Source organism: Anser anser, assembly GCF_964211835.1.
Source record: "Anser anser genome assembly, contig: HAP1_SCAFFOLD_597, whole genome shotgun sequence".
NCBI lineage: Eukaryota > Metazoa > Chordata > Aves > Anseriformes > Anatidae > Anser > Anser anser.
In genome coordinates this window covers 1-22125 of record NW_028153673.1, presented here as the reverse complement: position 1 = coordinate 22125, position 22125 = coordinate 1, and the positions used below count along the sequence as shown (strand labels likewise).

General features: G+C 36.0%; 1 protein-coding gene across 2 annotated transcripts; it reads left to right on the top strand.

Moving 5' to 3' along the window:
- Positions 1-4356: 4356 nt before the first annotated feature.
- LOC310891655 (uncharacterized protein) lies at positions 4357-22072 on the top strand. Of its 2 annotated transcripts, XM_083853893.1 has the most exons (5): positions 4357-4478; positions 9105-9216; positions 10594-10661; positions 15508-15665; positions 21389-22072. In XM_083853893.1, the coding sequence occupies exons 1-5, from the start codon at positions 4385-4387 to the stop codon at positions 21437-21439; spliced, it is 483 nt and encodes a 160-aa protein (XP_083710019.1). In that variant the 5' UTR covers positions 4357-4384; the 3' UTR covers positions 21440-22072. The 2 variants fall into 2 exon arrangements, 1 of the variants encoding a protein (XP_083710019.1); XR_014577660.1 differs by lacking the exons at positions 4357-4478; positions 10594-10661; positions 21389-22072 and having other exon boundaries at positions 7872-9216; positions 15508-19769.
- Positions 22073-22125: the final 53 nt, after the last annotated feature.

The following is a 22125-nucleotide window of genomic DNA, read 5'->3' as shown; positions in this document are numbered from 1 at the left end:
AACACCCTACATGTCAGATTGTCACACCCCTGAGAAATATTTATTTTTGTGGACAAAACCTTCCACTCCAACACTAGTATACTGATAAATTTGCTGCAAAGTGGTAGAAAATGCTGGTCAGAGATTCTGGGGCACAAAAGCATTTATAAGAGTTTTTTTTTTTTTTTTTTTTCTTGTTTAGAAAAGAACTGCTGTGACTGACCTTTCCCTGAACAGTCCTAGAGCTGTAAAAGATTAAGTTCGAAATGGGAAATTTAGAATGAATACAGTGGTCCTCACTCAGGGGTAAGTGGATGGCCTAATCGTACTGTAAATTAGCTTTGATTTGGCTGAGTTAAAGGTATTTGAAAAATCATCTTTTAAAGTAAAATTATTTTTAACGCTGTGGTCTATGTACCTACAGATGACTGATTGCAATCACTGGCGTAATGATTTAGTTTTGCAGTAAATTGATCAGATCCCATAACTGAAGTTGGATTTGGGCATGGATCCAACAGGCCTGTGTTGGACTTTCATTTCAGTTTCTGCAGTCATGGTAATCTTCAGCTGGAATATCAACTCTCAGTTTTAAGCAAATTCCTTTCTGCTGGCCAGCCTCATCCCACTATTAGCCCTTTGAAAGCAGAGGTTGCCTGAGAGCAACAGAAGCTTCTGCCTGAATTAGCAGAGAGTCTTGGAGACAGGTGCCCCATGTGGGCCCACCCTCGGGGGGGGGGGGGGGGTGCGGGGGAGGTGGTGGGTTTACAGGGGCTGTCACTAGCATATTCAGAGTCCAGCACAGCCGGGAATGCATATTTGTGGTGCACAGTGGGAACACTAAGCAGCAACAGGAGGTGGGTGCCAGTCTTCATTTTTGAGGGCACAGAGGAGACACCTACTCTCAGTGCTGCTCTGGTGGAGAGAGAAGTCCTTGCTGCTGCTTGTTAAATAAAATATGCTTCACCTCATTCCCTTTCCACTAGTCCAACTAATGGGATGAGAGAAAGTGAGAAGAGCTTTGTCTCAACATGTAAATATAAATAGAAATTTTCCTTTGAAATCTTGGTGAAATCTTGTCAGAATTTCGCAGATGTGCCCTACACATAGTTCACAAAAGTAAGACATGCTAGTCATTATGGCTGATTGGAGAGTTATTAAGATACTTATATCACTTAAGAAACAGAATAATTGGGTATCAAGACAATGTAATGAAATCATAATGCATTTTGTTTCTATAAACACCATGTGCAAATTTTTGAGTCTGGAAGTTATATGCTGAATCTTAAAGAGGGCATTTCCTGAAAGTTCAAAGCAAAATATTCCAGTAAGATAGCTATGCCGATATATTAGGTATATAGAATAAGGTTAGATAAATAAAATATTTTTGTATTAATTATACATTATTCCTACCTACTGCCCTATTAAAATAGTTTGGCAACAAATATAATATGAAAGCAGACCTGTTTTGAAATACAAAGCTGTCCTGGTTCCAGTTAGGACAGAGTTAAGTAGCTCATAGTAGCTGGTAGGGTGCTATGTTTTGGATTAGGATGAGAAGAGCGCTGATAACATGCTGATGTTTTAATTGTTGCAGAGCAGTGTTTACACCAGGCCAAGGACTTTTCAGCTTCTTGCTCTGTCCTGCCAGCGAGCAGGCTGGGGGTGCAGCAGGAGCTGGGAGGGGACAGACCCAGGACAGCTGACCCAAACTGGCCAAAGGGGTATTCCATACCATCTGACGTCATGCTGAACAATATATAGGGGTGGCTGGCCGGGGTGGGGGGGCCGGCTGCTCGGGGATAGGCTGGGCATCGGTCAGCGGGTGGTGAGCAATTGCATTGTGCATCACTTGTTTTCTTACACATTATTATTGTTAATACTATTATCATTATCACTATTATTATTATTATTGTTATTCTTATATTCCTTATATTCCTTATATTATTATATTCCTGTCTTAATAAACTGTCTTTATCTCAACTCACCGGCTTCACTTTCCCGTTTCTCTCCCCCATCCCAGAGAGGGAGGGGGGAGGGTGAGCGAACGGCTGTGTGGTGTTTAGCTGCCAGCCGGGTTAAACCACAACAAAAGCTTTTCAAAATTTTCCACAGAGAAATAGAACCTTTTTAAAAAGGAGATAACAAACTGCCTTGCTATCGGGTAAACATTTTTTAAAAATGTATTTGTGGCACCAAAGGAATATTTACGGCACTGAAATTGTGACTTTCCTGGTATTCAGCAGCACTATAATCACGCCACTTAAACAGTTCCCTTGACTTCTGAAATTAGTTTTTCCTGGAGGACTACCTCCTGTTTTCTTTTTTCTGTTTTTGTGTGTGTGGGACAGGGGGGTTGGGGGTTGGGGGTGGAGTGGGGGGGGGCTTCCTAATTAAGTAGAAAAAGCTTTTGCTTACAATTGTCTAAAGGATCTATTCCTGCAAACTAACTAATGTGAAATCATGCATATGGAGTATATGGAATTATGGATTGGGGTGATCATTTGCTTAGGAAACAAAGAAAGTTCCATTAACAGCTGTGGTTATCTCTAAATAATTCTCAAGGAATACATAAAATCTGAAGGTTTCTAGAGGAAATCCTTTTTACTTCTCTCTCCTGCTTATGTGAATGTATAAAAGAATGAGCAGTGAAACAAGAAGTATTCACAGCCTATGAACAATGAAAAACAGCCCATGCTTGTCATGATGGTACAACATGGGATGGTCCACAAGCACATATTTACTTATTTACATTTAATGCCTCCATAGTGAAGTAAGAACATTTTTCTCTGTGAGTGTATGAGTAAGGAAAGAAATGAAAAATTATTCCTGTACTGAGTTTAAAGTCCATTTTTTTCCTGCACTGTCTCAGGAAATCTTCTGGTGCTCTGTCAGCAGTTTCACAGGTTCTCATTTTCTAATATACAAAGACTGGTAGAGCCCCTGAGGGCTGAAAAGGAAGAGAGACAGCTAATTTGATCTGTTTCCATGTTTTGGAAATGTTTTCAGCATTCATCTTGCTTGTGCAAAATGGATGAATCCAGATAGGGCTATTGCAGTTCACAACCAGAGCTGAAATAGTTACTTCCAAAGAAAATGAGCTTTTGCAGTGAGCTTCTCCACTACGACTTCACTGAGAAGAGCCTATTTGAAGCTGTAAACTCAGTTACACCTTCAGTGTGTGCGATAATTTTTTCCATGTCAGCATACTATGAAACCTTATTTAATGAGGTTTACAAGGGTGATTTCTTGTCCCAAATTTGAACTCCAATTTCAAGTCCTTTTTTCTTGGTTCATGACTTGCATTCCTCATTTTCTCCAGTTTTATCTGGTAAGTGTTAACCTGCTAGAAGTATTATGGTTTTTCCTCTGTCCATGGTAAATAGTGTAACAGAGAAAATCTGCTTGTGCTCTCCAGTCTTCAGCAGATACTCATGCTCTACGGCTACCTACGATGAGCCAAATGCACTGATTCCATCAGCCTGGTTCACAGCCTGTGAAGAGCAAAACTAGATAATCTTGAAAATGTGCATGAATGATTGAAAATCGCATTCCCAAAAGAAACAGAAATTCATTTCAGGCAGACTGAGAATATATGAATGTCTGTCTGAACTTTTTATGAGCATTTAGAATTTGCTAATACAAGTTCATTGTTTGTACAACCCTTGAGAAGGATCTGTTCCACTGTATCTAGGAAAGGCAAGTTTCTTAGAGGAAGTGAAATACTTATAAGAAATTTGTTTAGATATTAGGAACAAATTATCTTTTCAATAGAAACAACAAATAATATCTCCTTTAAGTTGCCCTGAGCAGATTGGAGGAACTTGGATCATTGGATTAGATTTCCCTTTTCCCACTAATTTATGCAAAGCATCCTGTGCCCTCTCTTCAAATCACAGCTGCAATTACATCTTATCAAAATGTGTCTTTTTATTTTAATAAGTAATTGCTCACCTGTTCTCAAATAAATATAAAATATATATAAAAAAAATAGTTCCATAGTTACACACTTGCAACATTGGGGAAAAAAATGGAAGTTTATTTTCTTTATTTGATTGTGGAATAGCCAGTATGACACAGATTTATGGCAAATATGTTGACCAAGCAGAATAATGAGATGATTTATCAAGTTTTTGTAACAGATAAATAACACTGAAAATGAGCCTGATATGTATGTTTATTCTGAGTAATTTCTATCATAATATCGGCATTGATATTGCCAATTTAAAGCCCCAACTTAAAACAAATATAATTATTAATATTTTTTTTCCCCAGTTATGAACAGAAAAGATATGTTGTTTTGCAAGTCTCCAGTTACGAGGGAGAACATTGTTTGTTATTGTGTAATTACTATGAGGAGGAGTCATGGTCAGTAGAAAAGTACATTGAGTTACAAAGAAACTCACACATGCAGAAGAAGCCACAGATGACTGTAGTCTACAAGAAAGTGCATATGGGAACTCTACACCCTCCAAAATTTGGAAAAGAACCACAAGACAAAGGTAATACAACAATAAGAAGGTGAATTGTATTAACTGGAATGACAGAGGCTAGTGTGATACATACAAGGACTAGGAGAAGGAGGACTGTGGAATTGGCTTAGGTGACATATATTAGAATATATTAGAATATTAGAATATATTAGAATAAGAAGAATGTGTGAAAACATGTTTTTGTTATCTAGACAATTTATAAGATTTTGATGTAAGTTAGAAAGGAATGTTCCTATTTGTCCCACTGTTATTGCTTTTTACTTTCCGAAGTATCAAAGTATCAAAGTGACCAAGAAAAGCTTTTTATTTTGTGTGTGTGTGTCTGGTTTCTGCCAATCAACAATTCCTAAACATGACAGAACAGAGATATTTGGCATATGTTTAAATCTGCTCAGACCATGGAAGCAAATGCACTAAAAAAGGATAGAAGTATCATGATGTCTACATTAGCAAGTAATGCGGATCAACAAGACTGTATCTGCAGAAAAACAGATGGCACTAAGGAGGTGACATTCACACCGTAAACATTTAGGATTATTACTTCAGATGGTCACTAGACTGGTCTCATGGATTGAATGCCTGAGAGTGGTTAGAGAGCATTAGATACTCTTCTAGAGAGCATCTTCCATTTTACTTTCATCCAAAAGATGCCAGTTTGCATGCTAAAGACTGCTGGTCCTTGATATGAATCAAAGCACATTTGGAAAATTGGTCAGATTTGCTTCAAAAGCTGAATTAGAACTGAACAAAAAAATTATAGCACAGGTACGCCCAATGAATACATATCTTCTCTGAGAAACAGAAAAAAAAAACCTGTTTGCACTGAGGTCTGTGGTGTTTTTGCCAGGGATCAACAGTCTCCTGCCCTAGCAGAGCTCCTATTGATACAGAAATTAATAGTTTTTATCAACATACAACATTGATTTTACTTAACAACTGAGATCTTTATATCTTAGAGAAAGTTAACAGTTATTTTGCAGGTTTAAAATGTTGAAAAGTTTATTGAGACAAGAAAGGATGTCTGAAAAGACTAAATATTATAAAACTCTAAAATTTTACATAAATGCACAATTTTATATTACATGTGCCAAAGACAGAATCTGTATGAAGAATTCACGTCACTTTTCTCCTTCTCCTTCTCCTTCTCCTTCTCCTTCTCCTTCTCCTTCTCCTTCTCCTTCTCCTTCTCCTTCTCCTTCTCCTTCTCCTTCTCCTTCTCCTTCTCCTTCTCCTTCTCCTTCTCCTTCTCCTTCTCCTTCTCCTTCTCCTTCTCCTTCTCCTTCTCCTTCTCCTTCTCCTTCTCCTTCTCCTTCTCCTTCTCCTTCTCCTTCTCCTTCTCCTTCTCCTTCTCCTCCTCCTTCTCCTTCTTTCTCCTTCTCCTTCTCCTTCTCCTTCTCCTTCTCCTTCTCCTTCTCCTTCTCCTTCTCCTTCTCCTTCTCCTTCTCCTTCTCCTTCTCCTTCTCCTTCTCCTTCTCCTTCTCCTTCTCCTTCTCCTTCTCCTTCTCCTTCTCCTTCTCCTTCTCTTCTCCTTCTCCTTCTCCTTCTCCTTCTCCTTCTCCTTCTCCTTCTCCTTCTCCTTCTCCTTCTCCTTCTCCTTCTCCTTCTCCTTCTCCTTCTCCTTCTCCTTCTCCTTCTCCTTCTCCTTCTCCTTCTCCTTCTCCTTCTCCTTCTCCTTCTCCTTCTCCTTCTCCTTCTCTTTCTCCTTCTCCTTCTCCTTCTCCTTCTCCTTCTCCTTCTCCTTCTTTCTTCTTCTTCTTCTTTCTTCTTCTTCTTCTTCTTCTTGTTCTTCTTCTTCTTCTTCTTCTTCTTCTTCTTCTTCTTCTTCTTCTTCTTCTTCTTCTTCTTCCTCTTCTTCTTCTTCTTCTTCTTCCTCTTCTTCTTCTTCTTCTTCTTCCTCTTCTTCTTCTTCTTCTTCTTCTTTTTAATATATAAATAAATTGCCTGTTGGAATCATTCAAACCATGTAATTTCCTTAAATTTTCAATAGCAGACATATTTAAAACATAAGATGAAGTTTATATTAGGTTCCAATGTAAAACCTGGATAACTCCATTTCATTCAGAAGTCTCTATACACATGGAAGATCAGAAATAATGTATTGTAGCCCCATTTAGCGATATGTGCATCAGTGAAATTAACTCTAGATAATGTCCATATATGGTAACACTGTGCACTTTTAGAAAACCTTGCATTTCAAAATGTAAAGAAGTGCTTCTTCTCACATTTTTAACAGATAGGGGAAATTATTTTACCTATTTCATACTTGCATTTTCTAAGTCCTGGAGAGAACAAGTTAAAAGGGATGGAAAAAAATATTCTTCAGAGCATTTCCTCCACAACAACATTGCTTCACAGCATTCACAGAATATCATTTAATAGTATTGCTTTTCTAAATGTCAGCTAATAGTATGGCATTCTATGATCTGTTATTGTTATCTACAAACCATATATACCAAAAGATGATATATACAGGAAAATAGGAAGTTAAAATGGAATCTAGGAAAATGAGACATAACTTCAATCTAGGAACGGCCATGGTTTGGAAGAATATATTTCACTTCACAGTGCTCAGGTGGGGAGTAAATGCCTTCTTAATTCTAACTAATATAAGTTCAGCATCTGATCTTTATTAATACTAGATTTACATTGATAGTGAAAGCAGTTAACATTATGTAGAACATGTTTTGCAGTATGCTTTTAGTATTGTAGCTCAAGTGTCTGCAACGTCAGAGAAGACTGCCACATGAATATGAATAATGTATTTTTATTGAACAAAGGAAAAAGGAAAAGTCCTTCTGTGTTTTTATTTTATTTTATTTTATTTTATTTTATTTTATTTTATTTTATTTTATTTTTATTTGAGGTTCTTTAACTTTTAAAATACTTCCGAGCAAAGTGATCTACTAAAATTAGTGTATGCCTCTGGTTGAATTAAGCAAATGGAAAACTTTAGATTAGAGGAAATAGGAAATAAAGGTTGGGGGATTATTATTCACACACACAGGAAACATCTTTTTGGTATTTATATCTAAAATGGTTACCTTAAATCTTTCTGAGTATTTTAAGCTATTAGATAGCAGCTGAAAGTTGTGTAGACAAGGTACATAGGTTTTGGCATGTATTTTCCTACTCTTCTTCATTTTTCCATCTGTGTCATAAGCAGTACAAGAAGAAATTAGTATCATGTTCCTATAATGAAGTCATGAATTTGAGATTTACTTTGCAAGCACAGGGCTAAAAATGTGAAAATATAACATTACAGAAAGCAGGAGATTGAAATAATTTGTTTTCCCAAAATAATGTGTTGTGGTTTAACCCAGCCGGCAGCTAAGCACCACACCCTCCCCCCTTCCCTCTCTGGGATGGGGAAAGAGAATCAGAAAAATGAAGCCTGTGGGTTGAGATAGAGACAGTTTATTAGGACAGAGAAAAAAAAAATAATGATAATAGTACTACTACTAATGACATGTACAAAAAAAGTGATGCACAATGCAATTCCTCACCACCTGCTGACTGATGCCCAGCCTATCCCCAAGCAGCCGGTCCTCCCACCCCACCTAGCCACCCCTATATATTGTTTAGCATGACGTCAGATGGTATGGAATACCCCTTTGGCCAGTTTGGGTCAGCTGTCCTGGGTCTGTCCCCTCCCAGCTCCTGCTGCACCCCTAGCCTCCTTGCTGGCAGGGTGGTGTGAGAAGGTACAAAAGTCCTTGGCTTAGTGTAAGCACTGCTCTACAACAATTAAAACATCAGAGTGTTATCAACATTATTCTCATCCTAAATCCAAAACATAGCACCCTACCAGCTACTAGGAGGAAGATTAACTCTATCCTAGCTGAAACCAGGACAAATTGTAACAGGGTTAAACTTTAATTGTTGGCAGAATCTTTGATAACCTCTTTGACAGATGTTTCCTAAAGTAAAACAGTCATGTAAATATTAGCTATGGTGTAATAAAATAAAATATAGTAAAATATTAGATCATCCAGAAAGGTGCCAACATTATCCAACTACCACTAGAACAACTGTGCTAATAGGTTACCAGCCTAGTCTAGTTTTTTCTTAGTCTATACTATCCCACAAAACAAAGAACTTAAAAAATTTAAAAGAGGAAAGAAAGTGAATTTCCCAATTAAAAGAAACCCACTATACAAATACATAGAATTCATATTAAGAAATTCTTTTGTATAAATGCACTGCCCTTGTAGCAGGTCAGCATGTAGAAGACATACTGAAAAGATTCTTCTCTCCCTTTATGACTATATGAGTGTCACACAAGTAGGTTCTCTCATTAGATATGCACCAAGCTTCAGGCCTACCACAGAGTTAGTCCATTAACAAACACTTTGTTGTTAAATATTTCATTGTTATGAGCTCATGCTTAAACCTAAAGAGCAATCTGTGAAACAATGGAGTGTTAAAGATTTTACTGCCCATAAAACAACATGAGAGTAACTTTTAGAAAGCTGCAGAAGGATTCTGGAAAAGGATGGCTTTCTTTGCCTTTTATTCCTTCTTGGTGAATAATTTCTGTTTACGAACTCCCTACAGTAATGCAGAGGATCAATATTAAATCTATTGTGCAAATGAAATGATAGGAAACTCTGAAGCTTGTTACCCAACTGTCTTCAGTCCCTTTAAGATGGTGCCTCTGCAAACGTGAACACAGCATGACTGAGAAGATCCTGTTTGTGGACCTTGACTCAACCTTGGATTATTTATTACTCAACGAAATTTTGTACAGGTAAAATAACCCACAGTGGGGGTTGGGGTAGTGCACTTTTATTTATTACTCAACACATCTCTGCGGAAGGATGTGTTGTCCAGGGAGCAGAAGCTAAAAAGAGACCATGAAGTTTATTCATTTTACATTATTCTTCAGCTTGGAGTGCTGCTTTCAAGCTGGCCTTTCTTGGAGGAAATAGCAGGACTTCCATCACTTAAACTTACCATCCCTTTTGGCAAAATATGGGACATGACCTACCTACATTTAGCAAGTTGAATTGAGTATATTGTTGCAGTTAATAATTTAGTGTAGCTTCATTGTGATGTATACCTGATTGCCATTCAGACTTTGTGAAACTCAAACCTCTTTTCACATTCATCTACTTCAATTTTATATGCTAAACTCTTAATGTCTCAAAATACTAAATAATAGTTATTAAAGAGATATATTATCTGCAGTGAGAAAGAAACCTCTCTGTTGTGAGGTACAAAAACATGTTATAGCTTGTTATGTTCTGCTGTATCTATGTGCAATATATGGTTATTAATAAGGCTTCTAAAATCCTTGTGTTTGTCTTCTATGGTAACCTTGATACCTTAAAACAATAGTTGTTATTGTAATGGAAAGGAGGAACTCTGACAGCCCAGACACATGCAATTTTCAGACTTGGGAAGACAGTCAGGACACAGAGCAAAAGCTGTTGGTATAGACTTGTCACCTCAAAACCTCTTGACTGAATGTTTCCCTGTCTTCTACCTGAGGACTGTCAGAAAGAATGGTAATTTTTCCAACTCTAATGTTATGATGTCTTAAAATTTGTGTCAGAATTGGGAACATTCCTGCCATTTTCTTACAGAACCCTTCAAATTTCAACAAGACTAACCTTCATGAAAAATCAAACTCTTGATAAAGTAAGAGATTCAAACTGAATGATGCAACGAGCTTGAAAAATTCTGTCATGAAGACCTCCTCCATTTTAATTAAACCATCCTTCATTGTTTTTATCTCAATACATACAATTCCAAATTTTGGCATTGATTTTCTAGTATTTTCTTCACAGAGATAAGTGAACTAAGGTTCTTGCAGTCAAAGCCTTGAAACATTTAACTTTGTTGTATGCGGCAAGTTTGTGTTGATATTTTGGAATTTATGGGCCCACTAGTCCCATTGAAATTAATGTAATGTGTTTTTTCTAAAAAAAATATCCACAAGAAGAGATTTTGTGAATCTTATTGTACAAATTATAACTTTCACATTTAACACTAAAATATACCTAAAAAAATCACTTTTCTCATTTATATGAAAAAGATTTAGTACACTTATCTCAAGCTTAGCTACTGCAGTGAAACCTCTGATACATTGGTTTATTGACAACACTGATATACCCCCAAACAGCCACTGCAAACCTCTGGGAGATTGCCTGTGGCAGTACGTCCTTGTTCATGAGGAACTCATCAATATGTGTGAGTAGAGCTACCAACTTCTAATGTTAAAGACATTCAGCACTTTGGGGATTTAGCACCTGGTTGTACCAGCTGAAAAGTTCATTATTCTGCATGCACATGCAAGCACAGTGGAGTTTTTCCACGTAACACAGAAATGTCTGACATTTTTTTTTTTTTAATACATGAATAAGAAACCATAAGAAGGTTAAGTGTTAGCTATTAACTGTAAATGCTCATAGCTGTATTAACCTGCTATGAATACCAGCTGATGCTGTTTGTCATTTTTTTGGTGTTGTCATGAAAATTGACCAGTGAAAACGTTGCATGAATGGCTCAGTGCATAATTCCTCTTTGAAGATCCAGACTGAAAAGTGAGGCCACGGCAGTCTCCTCAGGGCCTTCTGTCCATAGCTGGACTTTTCTTTGTGAGTAGTGGAGAAAGGAGGCAGAATAATAGTTCTTTTTTATCTTGGAAACCACAGAAACCTTGTCCCAAAGTGATCTTAAATGATAGTGTGGCATTGCAGAGCTCAGAAACATTGGGGTTCTATATGATCTCTATATAGAGAAAGGTACAGGGAAAAGAAGGTCTGGAATGACATCCAAATGGGCTCTCTTAGTCTAGTTCTATGCATTAAATGGTTCATACTCCTGGGGAAAAAAAATAATAAAAAAAATAAAGATTTGAGGTATTTACTAAACAATTGTGTCAATTGCATTCTTAATGTTGCTGAATTATACAGCTGGATTCCTATCAACACATACAAACCTCACACTCTCACACAGTACTTTCTTATCAATGGACTGTGATGACTAGCACCTGCCAGGGTTGTCTTTTATGAAATTAATATTTTGAAAAACAATATAAACACAGAGAAGAGAATAATAATAATAATAATAATAATAAAAAGTTAAAAAAAATGTATGGACTAGAGCAGTCCTATTGATTTGCACTTAACTGACTTTACAGTGGAAAGCAACAACAGTTTGACATCATAGGGCATCCATTTGTTAATTTTTAACAGGAAGCTGAAGTGCTACCAATCATAAAACTGATGGGTAAACAAAATAAGGGAAGAAGTCTACATGTGTTAACATGAATGAATAAGAAATGACCATCACTGAAGAAAGACAGAAGAGTATCACTGAGAGAGCACAGAAAGATTCTTTCTTCTAGAGAACCAAATGACTTCCTTGTCCATCAGAAACACATAGAAAAGTCTGAGCCAAAGCATTTTGGCTTTTTCATAACATGAAAGCTATAGAAGAAATAATATATTTTTACTGAATTTTAATTCAAAAGCAAAAAGTACAACTGAAAAATCACATCTAAGCATATAACATAAGCAAGTCAGATGTCTAAAGAAAATCACTACAGATGTTTTGTAAAAGGCCCACAAGAATAAGGTCCAAAATGCTGGCCTATTGGTGTCTTGAAAGTAAAGCAATCACAGAGAAAACGATACTAGAAAGAAAAGTCCTTCATGCCTCCTCTCATTTCAGTGTAAAGAAGTAAATAAAACAGAACAGAACTGAATATAGAAAAAACATGTTTTTATTCTAAAGAAATTATAGGAGATGAGTATATAATGTGTCAAAAACAACTGTGTATTCTGTAATACTTGCAGTGGTACTGCCAGAAAACCTTCTAGGAAAGCATTTTCAAAACACTAGAAATACACTTTGCAGGAACTGAAGGATTGTGATAACCTTTCTGAAGATTAAGATGTGGAGAGTCATGCATTTTCAACTGATTGCATCTTGGTAACTCAGCCTGTGATTTCCACCTTGTAAAAGATTATGAAAAGAATTGATGGCTGGTTCTAAACTATCAGGAGACAAAAACAAAAAGTGTTTGAGATTGAAATAGAATTGTAACAGTAAATAATAAAGCAGAAGGTAGATAAATAAAGAAAGGTAAAGAACATTGCAAGAATAATAGATAAAAAAGACAGTTCAGTGCAAATAAATATAAAAGATTGATCAGTCAGCTGATTTTTTATCACGCCTCAGAACCTATAAAATATGTAATGCAAAAAAGAATGTTGTGTAAGTAACTACCTGTTCCATTGATGAATATTGAGAAATTGCAAAGACAAAAATGATTTAAAAATTCTTACTGTCTTTACAGAACTCTAAAGGTTCAGATTCCTTATTATACAATATTTTAGATTTCATAAAGTAGCATGCATACAGAATATATAAGAATAAGATAATGCTGCAATCCTGCATATATAACAGTGAAGGAACAGAGACAGCTGATATTAGCATAATGGAATCAGTAACAGAGTTTTGTCCATTATGAAAGAAGAATGTAGGAAGGGATGTGGATATATCCCATACCTTTAAGTGAGACAAAAACAGACAGCTTGAAAAGTCTGCCATTTACCAGTATGTTGATATGGAGAAATTCTGGGAGAAAACTCAATGGTACTGGCATCAGAAGTCTCCCTTGATGAGAAAAAGCAGGGCAAACTGGGTTAGGAACACAGGAGCTGCCATAGCAAGTTGAGTCAGTAATTCCTCTCTTTTGTTATCCTGTTTTTGACAGGGAGCAGCTATCAGTGCTTAAGAGAATAGAACAAAATATTAAAATGCACACAGTTCTGGAATGACTGTCTCACTGGTGAAGTTGTTTTATCTTTCTCTGTTGACTGGAGTTTGGCTTATTATCTAGAGGTCTAATGTTATGATGGCACTCAAGAAAACCCTTTAAATATAACAGCAAATACTGAGCTTTACTCACATCTTTTCTTTTTTTTTTTTTTTTTTTTTTACTTATAAAAGTGTACAAAAATGCTTGTCAATATAAAAAACAGCTGCAGAAGAGCTGGAAGGAAAAGATTGTACCCCAGGCATCAAAGTATTTTGTTATGCTTTTAAGGCTGGCTGAGAAGCTGTGGTAACGCTCCCTTCTCTTACACATGTTGATTTGTATGTGGAAGTTCTATGTTGGACAAGAAAAATCCACAATTTGATTAAATCATATAAAATAAACAAATGTTCCTCTTTGAAACTTGGTTGCTGAAGAATAAATAATTTCAGAAGTGGAATTTCAAAATTCGCCCCAAACCCATAAGCAAATCTTAAAAATTTGCTGAGAATATTGCTATACTTAAGAATACATTGACTTTGTCTATGACCACCCTGTCATTAACTCTCCAGTTTGTTAGGATTCACTTGCTTGCCCTTCCTAGTACTCTTCCATCCTATCTATAAGATGGTTTTATATTTGGTATGTCCTCAGCTAGACAAGCAGAACACTTTTTTGCCCATAATGCTTGACGTCTCCACACAGAATGATTTAGAGATCCCAAGAAGGTGCTGATGGAACTGCTGATGGCACCAGTATGTCTGGGTCAACTTGGTGGTGTCCTTGCCTAATCAGCTACCTTGAGATGAAGGGCAAAGTAGCCTTGGAGCAGTAAGCAACCTTATTTATTGCAGAACCTGAGTAGCATCTGGGTATTGTCCTTGTATGAGCTGAGGAGCCTATCTCATGGCAGGTCAGAAATAATGGGGTCTCTAATATTGTGAGTGAAAGTGCAATAAACATCAAAACAGTATAGTCTGAAAGAGGATATGACTGTGAAGTGCAAAATCACAAATGAATATACTCCCATTGTTTATTTCCTTAAATACACACATTCATCTTGTAGCAGATCTCAGACAGTATGCTAGACACAAATGCAATCATAATCCTAGTAGACTGCATGAACTTCAAGAAACTAATGAATCCTGAATGATGGCAGGCTCAAGATGACTTTTTGTCATGAAATGTAGGTGATTATTCTTTGGAAAGAACTTGTTAAATTTACTCTATAGAGAAGCCACAAATGTTTTAGGAGAATTTTTTAGAACAGATTTTGTTACAGATGTTTGTGCTCAAGAACTTAAAAATTTGTTCATGAAACTAAAATAATAAAAGTTCGGGAGAATCACACAAAGAAGAAAGAAAGGTCTGAACAGCATGTCTTTTTTTTTTGTTGTTTGCTTTTCTTCATATTTTGCAGCAGACCATGCAAAAATATACAGAGAAAACAGTAAATGTAGGAAAAAGACTCTTCTAATCCTGTCTATTTCAGTGTCCATCTGCAAAAATAGCAGATGCCAAATGAAGATTATAAACCCCAAAGAATAAAACAGAGATATTCTTTCAGTAGTCTCCCAACTATATATTAATCAGTTCAAAAATATGAATCAAAAAGGATATTTAATTCCCTATGTTAACCATTATTGTCATTGAGAATATGTATATTTTACTTCTTCTATATTCTACCCTATTGTAGGTTGAATGGAAAACTGCTTTCTCTGTTAGGTATCAGCTTACTAGATATTAATTTTAATAGGTTTCCTTGCTTTTATCGTGAAGAAAAGTGACTACTTCTTTCTTTGCATTCACTATAGTTTTATGATTTTATAGATTTTAATCATATTATTTTTTCCACCATCAGTTTCTAAACTGGGAAATTTGAGTCTACACAGCTTCTTATCAATATTTTTTTTTGAGGGGGGGAGGGGGAGGGCAACAAGAATTATCTACAATTTAAAAATACAGATTTATTTAGTGGCATAAAGGAGTTTTTATGGTGTTTTTATTTGTCATGTTGATTTCTGTGGAGGATTAAGCTAGCATTTTCAGCATGGTCTTGATAATTAAGCTCAAAATTCTTTTTCTTAAGCATCAAAGCATAATAGATCTCTTACAGTTCATTGCAGTGAAATGATGTGTTTTTTTTTATTTCTCTTGTGTATATAGTGAAACTCCCCAGTTTCTTACTGTAAATGTTTATTATTATTATTATTATTACTATTACTATTACCATTATTATTATTATTTAAGCCTTTTTGGTATTTTTTACAGTCCCTGGCTGTGGCTTGACCCGTGAGGAGCCCATACAGTGCTCTAGCAATTCTTGGTGGGTCACTGTGACAGGCTGCAAATTGAAGTTCCCAAGGGAGATCTACTTCTGTGCTGAAGATGATTCTAACTCCCAGCAGTCTCTACAGAATACAGAAAGTGCAAGTCTCTCCTTCTGCTCCTAATTCTTTGCAATGAATTTAACTCTAACAGAACTGAGGATTTACTTCCTTCTCCTCAACCAATTTTCCTCTTCTGCTATCCTTTCCTCCTCAAAAACAAACAAAAAAAAAAACAAAACACCACAAACCAAAACAACAAACAAAGCCCAACCCAACCCAACTCAAACTAAGAAACAACACTCACCATCCACAAAAAATATTTACTTTTCAAAAAACACATAATTTTTACCTTCACTCAGTTTTTCAAAATATATTTAATTATACATATATTCCATGCCTCAGTATCAGACATTTAAAGAAAACTCAAATAAAAAAGAGTTTCTACAGTTATACTTCAAAACAAATTAAAGTTCTCTTTATCTGAAATGCTGATATATTTTTTTTTTTAATCTTGTAAACATATTTTCTCCAGCTTGAGAGATAGTCTGATAATTCTAAGAGGAGAACCAGGCATGTTTTCAAAGTTACATGGCACTAAAAAGCAGACTTTATAGCAGTATTCAGCATATTAATGTGGTTTGATAGTGTGACACTGACAAAGTATCAAATTTACTGTCAGAATTGTTCAGTGTCATGTCATTTGCATAAACTCAACTTCTGGAATAAAGCAATTTCAGACAAAGCTGGCTGCTGTAAGAAAAAGACAGGCAGAAGATATTTCATCTCAGGATACTCAGCCATGGGAGGACAAATGATCATTCTGTCAGAAAAATTAAAGGAAAATGTATTTTACTTTCATGTTCTTATTTCAAGTTGGAAAAGTTTATTGAAAACAGTATTTTTTCTCATAAGCAAAATATTTTACAAACATTTTCCAAGAATGTATTATTTTTTCATACAAAAAGCTTTCATCGTTCATTCTCTTTCTCTTTCTCATGAATTTGAAAAATTGGACCGGAAGGCATTAAAAATTGGAAGAATTAAGTTAATGAAAGTTTCCCATTTTTTATTTTTATATATAAATTATTAAATATTATTATATTATTATATATAAATTATTTATATATATAGATATATATTTTTTTTTTCCCCAGAGGAGTAATATTTTGGGTTTATAAATCTTAGAGAATGGAAAATATTTTAAAAATATTTAGGTTTTATTGAGACATTACTTTTCAGTCTTTTTAATTTTGTCACAAAAATGTTTTGTTCCATACTGAGAAGCTGTTTCATTAACTAAACTTTCATTGACTTCCTCCACCTCATTTTTAAATTTTTCTCTCAACAGAGAAGAAGTGACACAGGTGACTGCATCAGTATTAGCATTTACTTCTGGCTTCTACTGCAGCTGCAGTATAAATCCCCTATAGTGCTAGTGTCTATATAAATAACTTTTTAAGTATCTCTCAAATGGCAAAGTCTCAGTTGTGGCCCTCTGTGAATGGAGCATATGTAGAGTGTGTATATAGTCCGTAATAGAATTTTGTTTTCTTGTTTTCCTTTTCAGTTGTATGCTTGTTTTTGTCTTGTATGCTTCCTGCAACATTTTCAGTAATTTAAAAAATATGTTTGTCTCTCCTTTCTCTGCTTTCTATCTTCTTTTAGCTCTGCTGAATGAAACTTAACCTTAGTAACAGTCTCATTTGAATCACGGTTACAAACACAATGTAACATAAGGCAAGAATTTACAAGAATGAATTCAGTTTTGATTTATTTATTTATTTTTCCTGACAGCGAACAAACAAGAATTTTTACTGGAATTTAGAGTGGGGACAGACTATACTGGAAAGGGTTAAAAACTCATAATAGTGTCTTATGGGAAAAAATCTGCTGCAGGAGCATTTTGTCGTTTGCTCACAGTTCTCCAGCTGGGCTTGAGCACATGGAAATAGTTGACCAGTCATTTCAGAAGTAGCTGAACTTCGCATACCACCCGCCATGGAGGAAAATGTCAGGAGGTGCTGTATAAATGGGGAGAGAAAAGTTAACTGGGAAAATTGGGCCAGTTTAGCTTGTAGAAGAGAATACTGAGAGGGGATGTTATCAATGTATACAAATATCTGAAGGGAGGGTGTCAAGAGGGTGGGCCAAACTCTTTTCAGTGGTGCCCAGCAACTGGACGAGAGGCAATGGACATAAACTGAAACAGAGGAAGTTCTGGCTGAATATGCAGGGGCACTTCTTTACTGTAAGGGTGATAGAACACTGGAACAGGTTGCCCACAGGTTGTGGAGTCTCCTTCTCTCAGATATTCAAAACCTGCCTGGATGCAATCCTGTGCAATGTGCGCTAGGTGACCCTGCTTGCCAGGGGAGTTGGACAAGATTATCTCTAGTGGTCCCTTCCAACCTCAACCATTCTGTGATTCTGTGAAAACCAGAATGGTTCTACAGACTTCTTGCTGTTCATAGTACAATTTCATTTTAATTATGCCTGTGTAATTAGTAATTAGTAATACTGGAATTTCTGTAGGTTTTGAAGTTAGTAAAAACCTTGAACCTTGTATCAAGTGAAGAATTTTTTTTTGTTATTTTGCTCAAATCTGCCACAGTAACAATCAATATACCTGCTTGTGATCACAAGGCAAAAGCTTTGAGGTATATACAGAAAAAAAATAATCAGTGTGTTTTACTCATAATGAAAAACCGTGTGTCCACATAACTTCTCATTTGAGATGACACTGATGGGGATGTTGGATTTTGAAGTACAGACAGGGAAGAGGAGAGACATCTCCACACATGGGGAACTCATCTAATGCTGTCAGAAGTAGCTGAGAATCTTCTTTCTAAAAGCTTTTGAAAATGTATCCATCATCTTAGGGCTTATAGAAAAGTTGAATATCATTCTCTCATCTTCAGGCAAAGGACCTTACCTAATGACGAGAGAAATAAGTTAGCTCAGTCTGTTCATAGCTTGAGTGAGAACATGGTGTCATCTTCTGAGACATAAAGCTTTCACTAGCTCACAAGTAGATAGGTTCTGCATTATCTCTTTCTGCATAATCTTTTACACAAATATTTAGATTGATCATATTATTTGCAACATGGAAAATTTCAGTACTGTCCTTGATGTTATACACAAAAAACATGAACCACCAGTAAGACAGGCACATTACTTGACTTTCTTAAGTCAGATAGATAGACTTTCTTTTACAAGAACCAGATAATATATACAGTGGCAACATGTCACCCATTTAAGTGTTTCTATGATTCAACTCTTTATGGAGAGGTTATTTACAGATATGCCAGAACTAGATCTCATTAACAGTTCTGTTGAAATGGAATAAAAAACTACTTTAAACTCATTACCCAGTGTTGATTCTACTCACAGTGCTTACACTGTTCTCATCATAACTGGGGCTTATAAGCCTTCTCTACTCTTTCACCAGTGTCTTCATATTGATGCAGAAAAGTCTGTGTTCATATTCAACAGGTTAACGAACTAACACATCACACTCTGAACTACTTGCAAATAACTAATTTAAAATTTGGGTGTTTCAGAAAGGTGAAATCCATGAAGGAAATTATTAATTAATTAGAGAAATCTGAGGTTCCACTGAATTTGACAGCAATGTGTGTGAACGCTTCCGTGTTTCTTCTCAATGAGTGTAGATTTTTGGCTTTATTGTTAATGTGCGTGTGTGTGCTTTTTTTCAGAAAGGGAAAATGGTTTAGCTGTAGAGAAAAATTGGCTACACAAAATGCAGTTCAACGCACAAGTAAAAAGTTGAAAAGTGTGGTTAAGTGGTTCATTCCTAGTGACTTCTGCTGGTAACAGCTACTACTTTTAATGACACTAAGTGCAACATTTTTAGAGAGAAGATAATCCCTAAACATCTTTCCAAATTTAGATGGCCCTGTAGCTTCTTAGGCTCCCTGACAAACAAAACCACTCCAGAGACAGTGGAAAGTCTTATGACAGGGGGCAGCGAGCATGTCTTACATCTGTTTGAAGTTTTACATCAGAGAAACATCCAAAAGTCAAGTGGATTTCAGGAAATTGTTATGTCTCTAACTTCACAGTTATTTAAGTAGTCTCACTAGGCAGTAGACGTAAATTATCTTCCAGCTATGACTATGCCACTGGAAAATGTGTTTTGTACTAGAAAGAGGCTCACAATTTTATATGTATATGCCCAGTAAAGTAGTCTGGAAGACTTCTCCCCAGCTACCTCAAGCTAAATCAATTCATATTAGATTAAGTAGTTCAAATATTTGGATTAAATTGCTGGATTTTGCTTGAAGTGAATAAAGCAGGATGTGCAGAAACAGCCCTTCTGGCAGGTCAAATTTATATTATGTGCATTGGTAAAGAACTGAGGGCTGTAAACTGAAAGCATGGCTGGATCCTACATAGATTCTTTAAAGTAACCTGTAATTTATAATTAGTACATTTTGTTTGTTTGTTGTTTGTTTGTTTTTATTTAAGGTAACTTTTTATAAGTAAAATACACTCAAGCATGAAAAAAAAATCACTGCATGGAACCTGTTATATTAGACTAGCTGAATTTAGATTGATCTAAATGCATAGCTATTAAATTTACCTATCCCACTACACACTGATCTATTTCAAGTTTGCTCAGAATGAAATAAAAGATTTAAGAAATTCTTACTATTCTTCCACTCCATTTCTTGTTCTCTTTTCCTTTATGAAGGTTCTTTTCTTTTTATTGTGTCTTAGATGCTTCAGGAAATATTTCTCTTGGAATATTAAAAAAAAAAAAGAAAAGTTCAAAACACAACCAAATAAACTGTGACCTTAATCTTCTACTAGTGCAAATCAGTCTAAATTCACCAAGTTGGAAAGAACATTAATGTGAATTCCTTACCTGAGTGGGATATCTCTGGGTGGTAGGAAAACTGATTTTTCCTTCCTTTTCCCCTTAACCCATTCATTTAAAAAACCCTATTTTTTTTTTTTTTTTCTGGGCAAGCAAATCTAGGAAGCCTTTTACCCCTGTTTCTGAAATATTTTTGTTGAATCTGCTTGGTCACCCAACATATTTGCAAATATTAATAGAAAATTTAGACAGTAATTAAAGTCTGCAAAGCAGATGACTGTGGAACAATATCCACTCTTTTTTTTTTTTTTATGATGGGATATTCATGAAGTGGTTGCCAGCTTGGAATAGGGATTTTTATCTTTCCTGGAGATCTGTCCTGCTAATGGTTTCAGAGAGTAGTAGTAAGACATTTCCGCTCACTTGAAGTGGCAGATGTTTCTAGCTGATTTCACTGTAAGCCTGAGGTTGAATCAGGGACATTGGTTATAGATGAGGGATGGAGAAGGCTTTTTTTCCTCAGCAGCTTTACAGGCTGCCTTGCTAAGAGGACAGCCTAGGATGAAATTTATCTTTTATTGTTAAGTACTAAGAAAGCTGAAGCAGGAAAGGTGGCTGTGAATAAAAGTTGTGATGACTCATCTCTGATCTCTCTGGTTTGTAATTAGCAACATTTAAAAACATGAATGAGTACAATTGCCTCTCTTACAGAGTGTAAGCTGGCCTTGTCCTCTGCCAGCCCAGGCAATGGCTGTTGGCACAGACAATGCTGTAAAAAGACAAAAGGAAATCCCACAGTGCTAGTGTATCAGGCACTTAGCTGGGAGCAGGGAGAGAGCTCATATTGCTCTAAGAAATAGAGCAATATTCTATATTCTTACTTCTAAATTCTAAATTCTTCCTTCTGTGTTTATTTTCCACTGTGTGCACTGCCTTCTTTACTAGGTAATTGAAGTCAATTCTTCCTTTATTTTTTTTCCAGGCAAATCCACAGTCCTCACTCAGCTCCAAACCCCAAAGCTTATTGCCCTGAAGGAGTTGCCTTCTGTATTTGGAGACTGGGATTTCAGAGTATCCAAGGGGTCTTCGTGGGAAGAGAAAACAATATGGACAGCTGGGGATGGAGAAAGACTCCCACTTCTCTGACAGACTCCTTCCTCCCTACTGCTGCTACTTCTCTTTGTCCTCAGGGGGCTGTTGAACCTCTGTGTTAGAAGCCTTTCCCTTCTTCCCTGCATATGTAAAGAAACTTCTGATTATCCATCTAGCTCCTCTGAGACTAGAAATATTTTTCTAATTCAGGAGCTGAAACATGAATGTGATGTAAATGACCCCCATGGCAGGGGCCACATTGATGCAGTTATGAGTAGACAGACCCCTCAGTGAGTTGTACACAACATTGGCAAAACATTAGGGCAAACAAACACACAAACAAACAAAAAGATAGCAAAAGTTAATTTGTTAGCAAAATAGCTAATAGAGACACCATGTACCTTTTGCATTTGACTATAATGTGTATTGTATTAAGATGATAATAAGATATGGATCTCAGTAAATACAAATAAGGCCCCACATATGATGACATTTCTCCCTAGATTTTACAATGTACAAAGCAATAGAGCCACTCAGTTTACAGGTGCTACCACTGGAAGATGTTTAATATATAACCAAACTCAGTTTGAATAGATTTTATGAAGAGCTGAAACTGTAATCTCAACA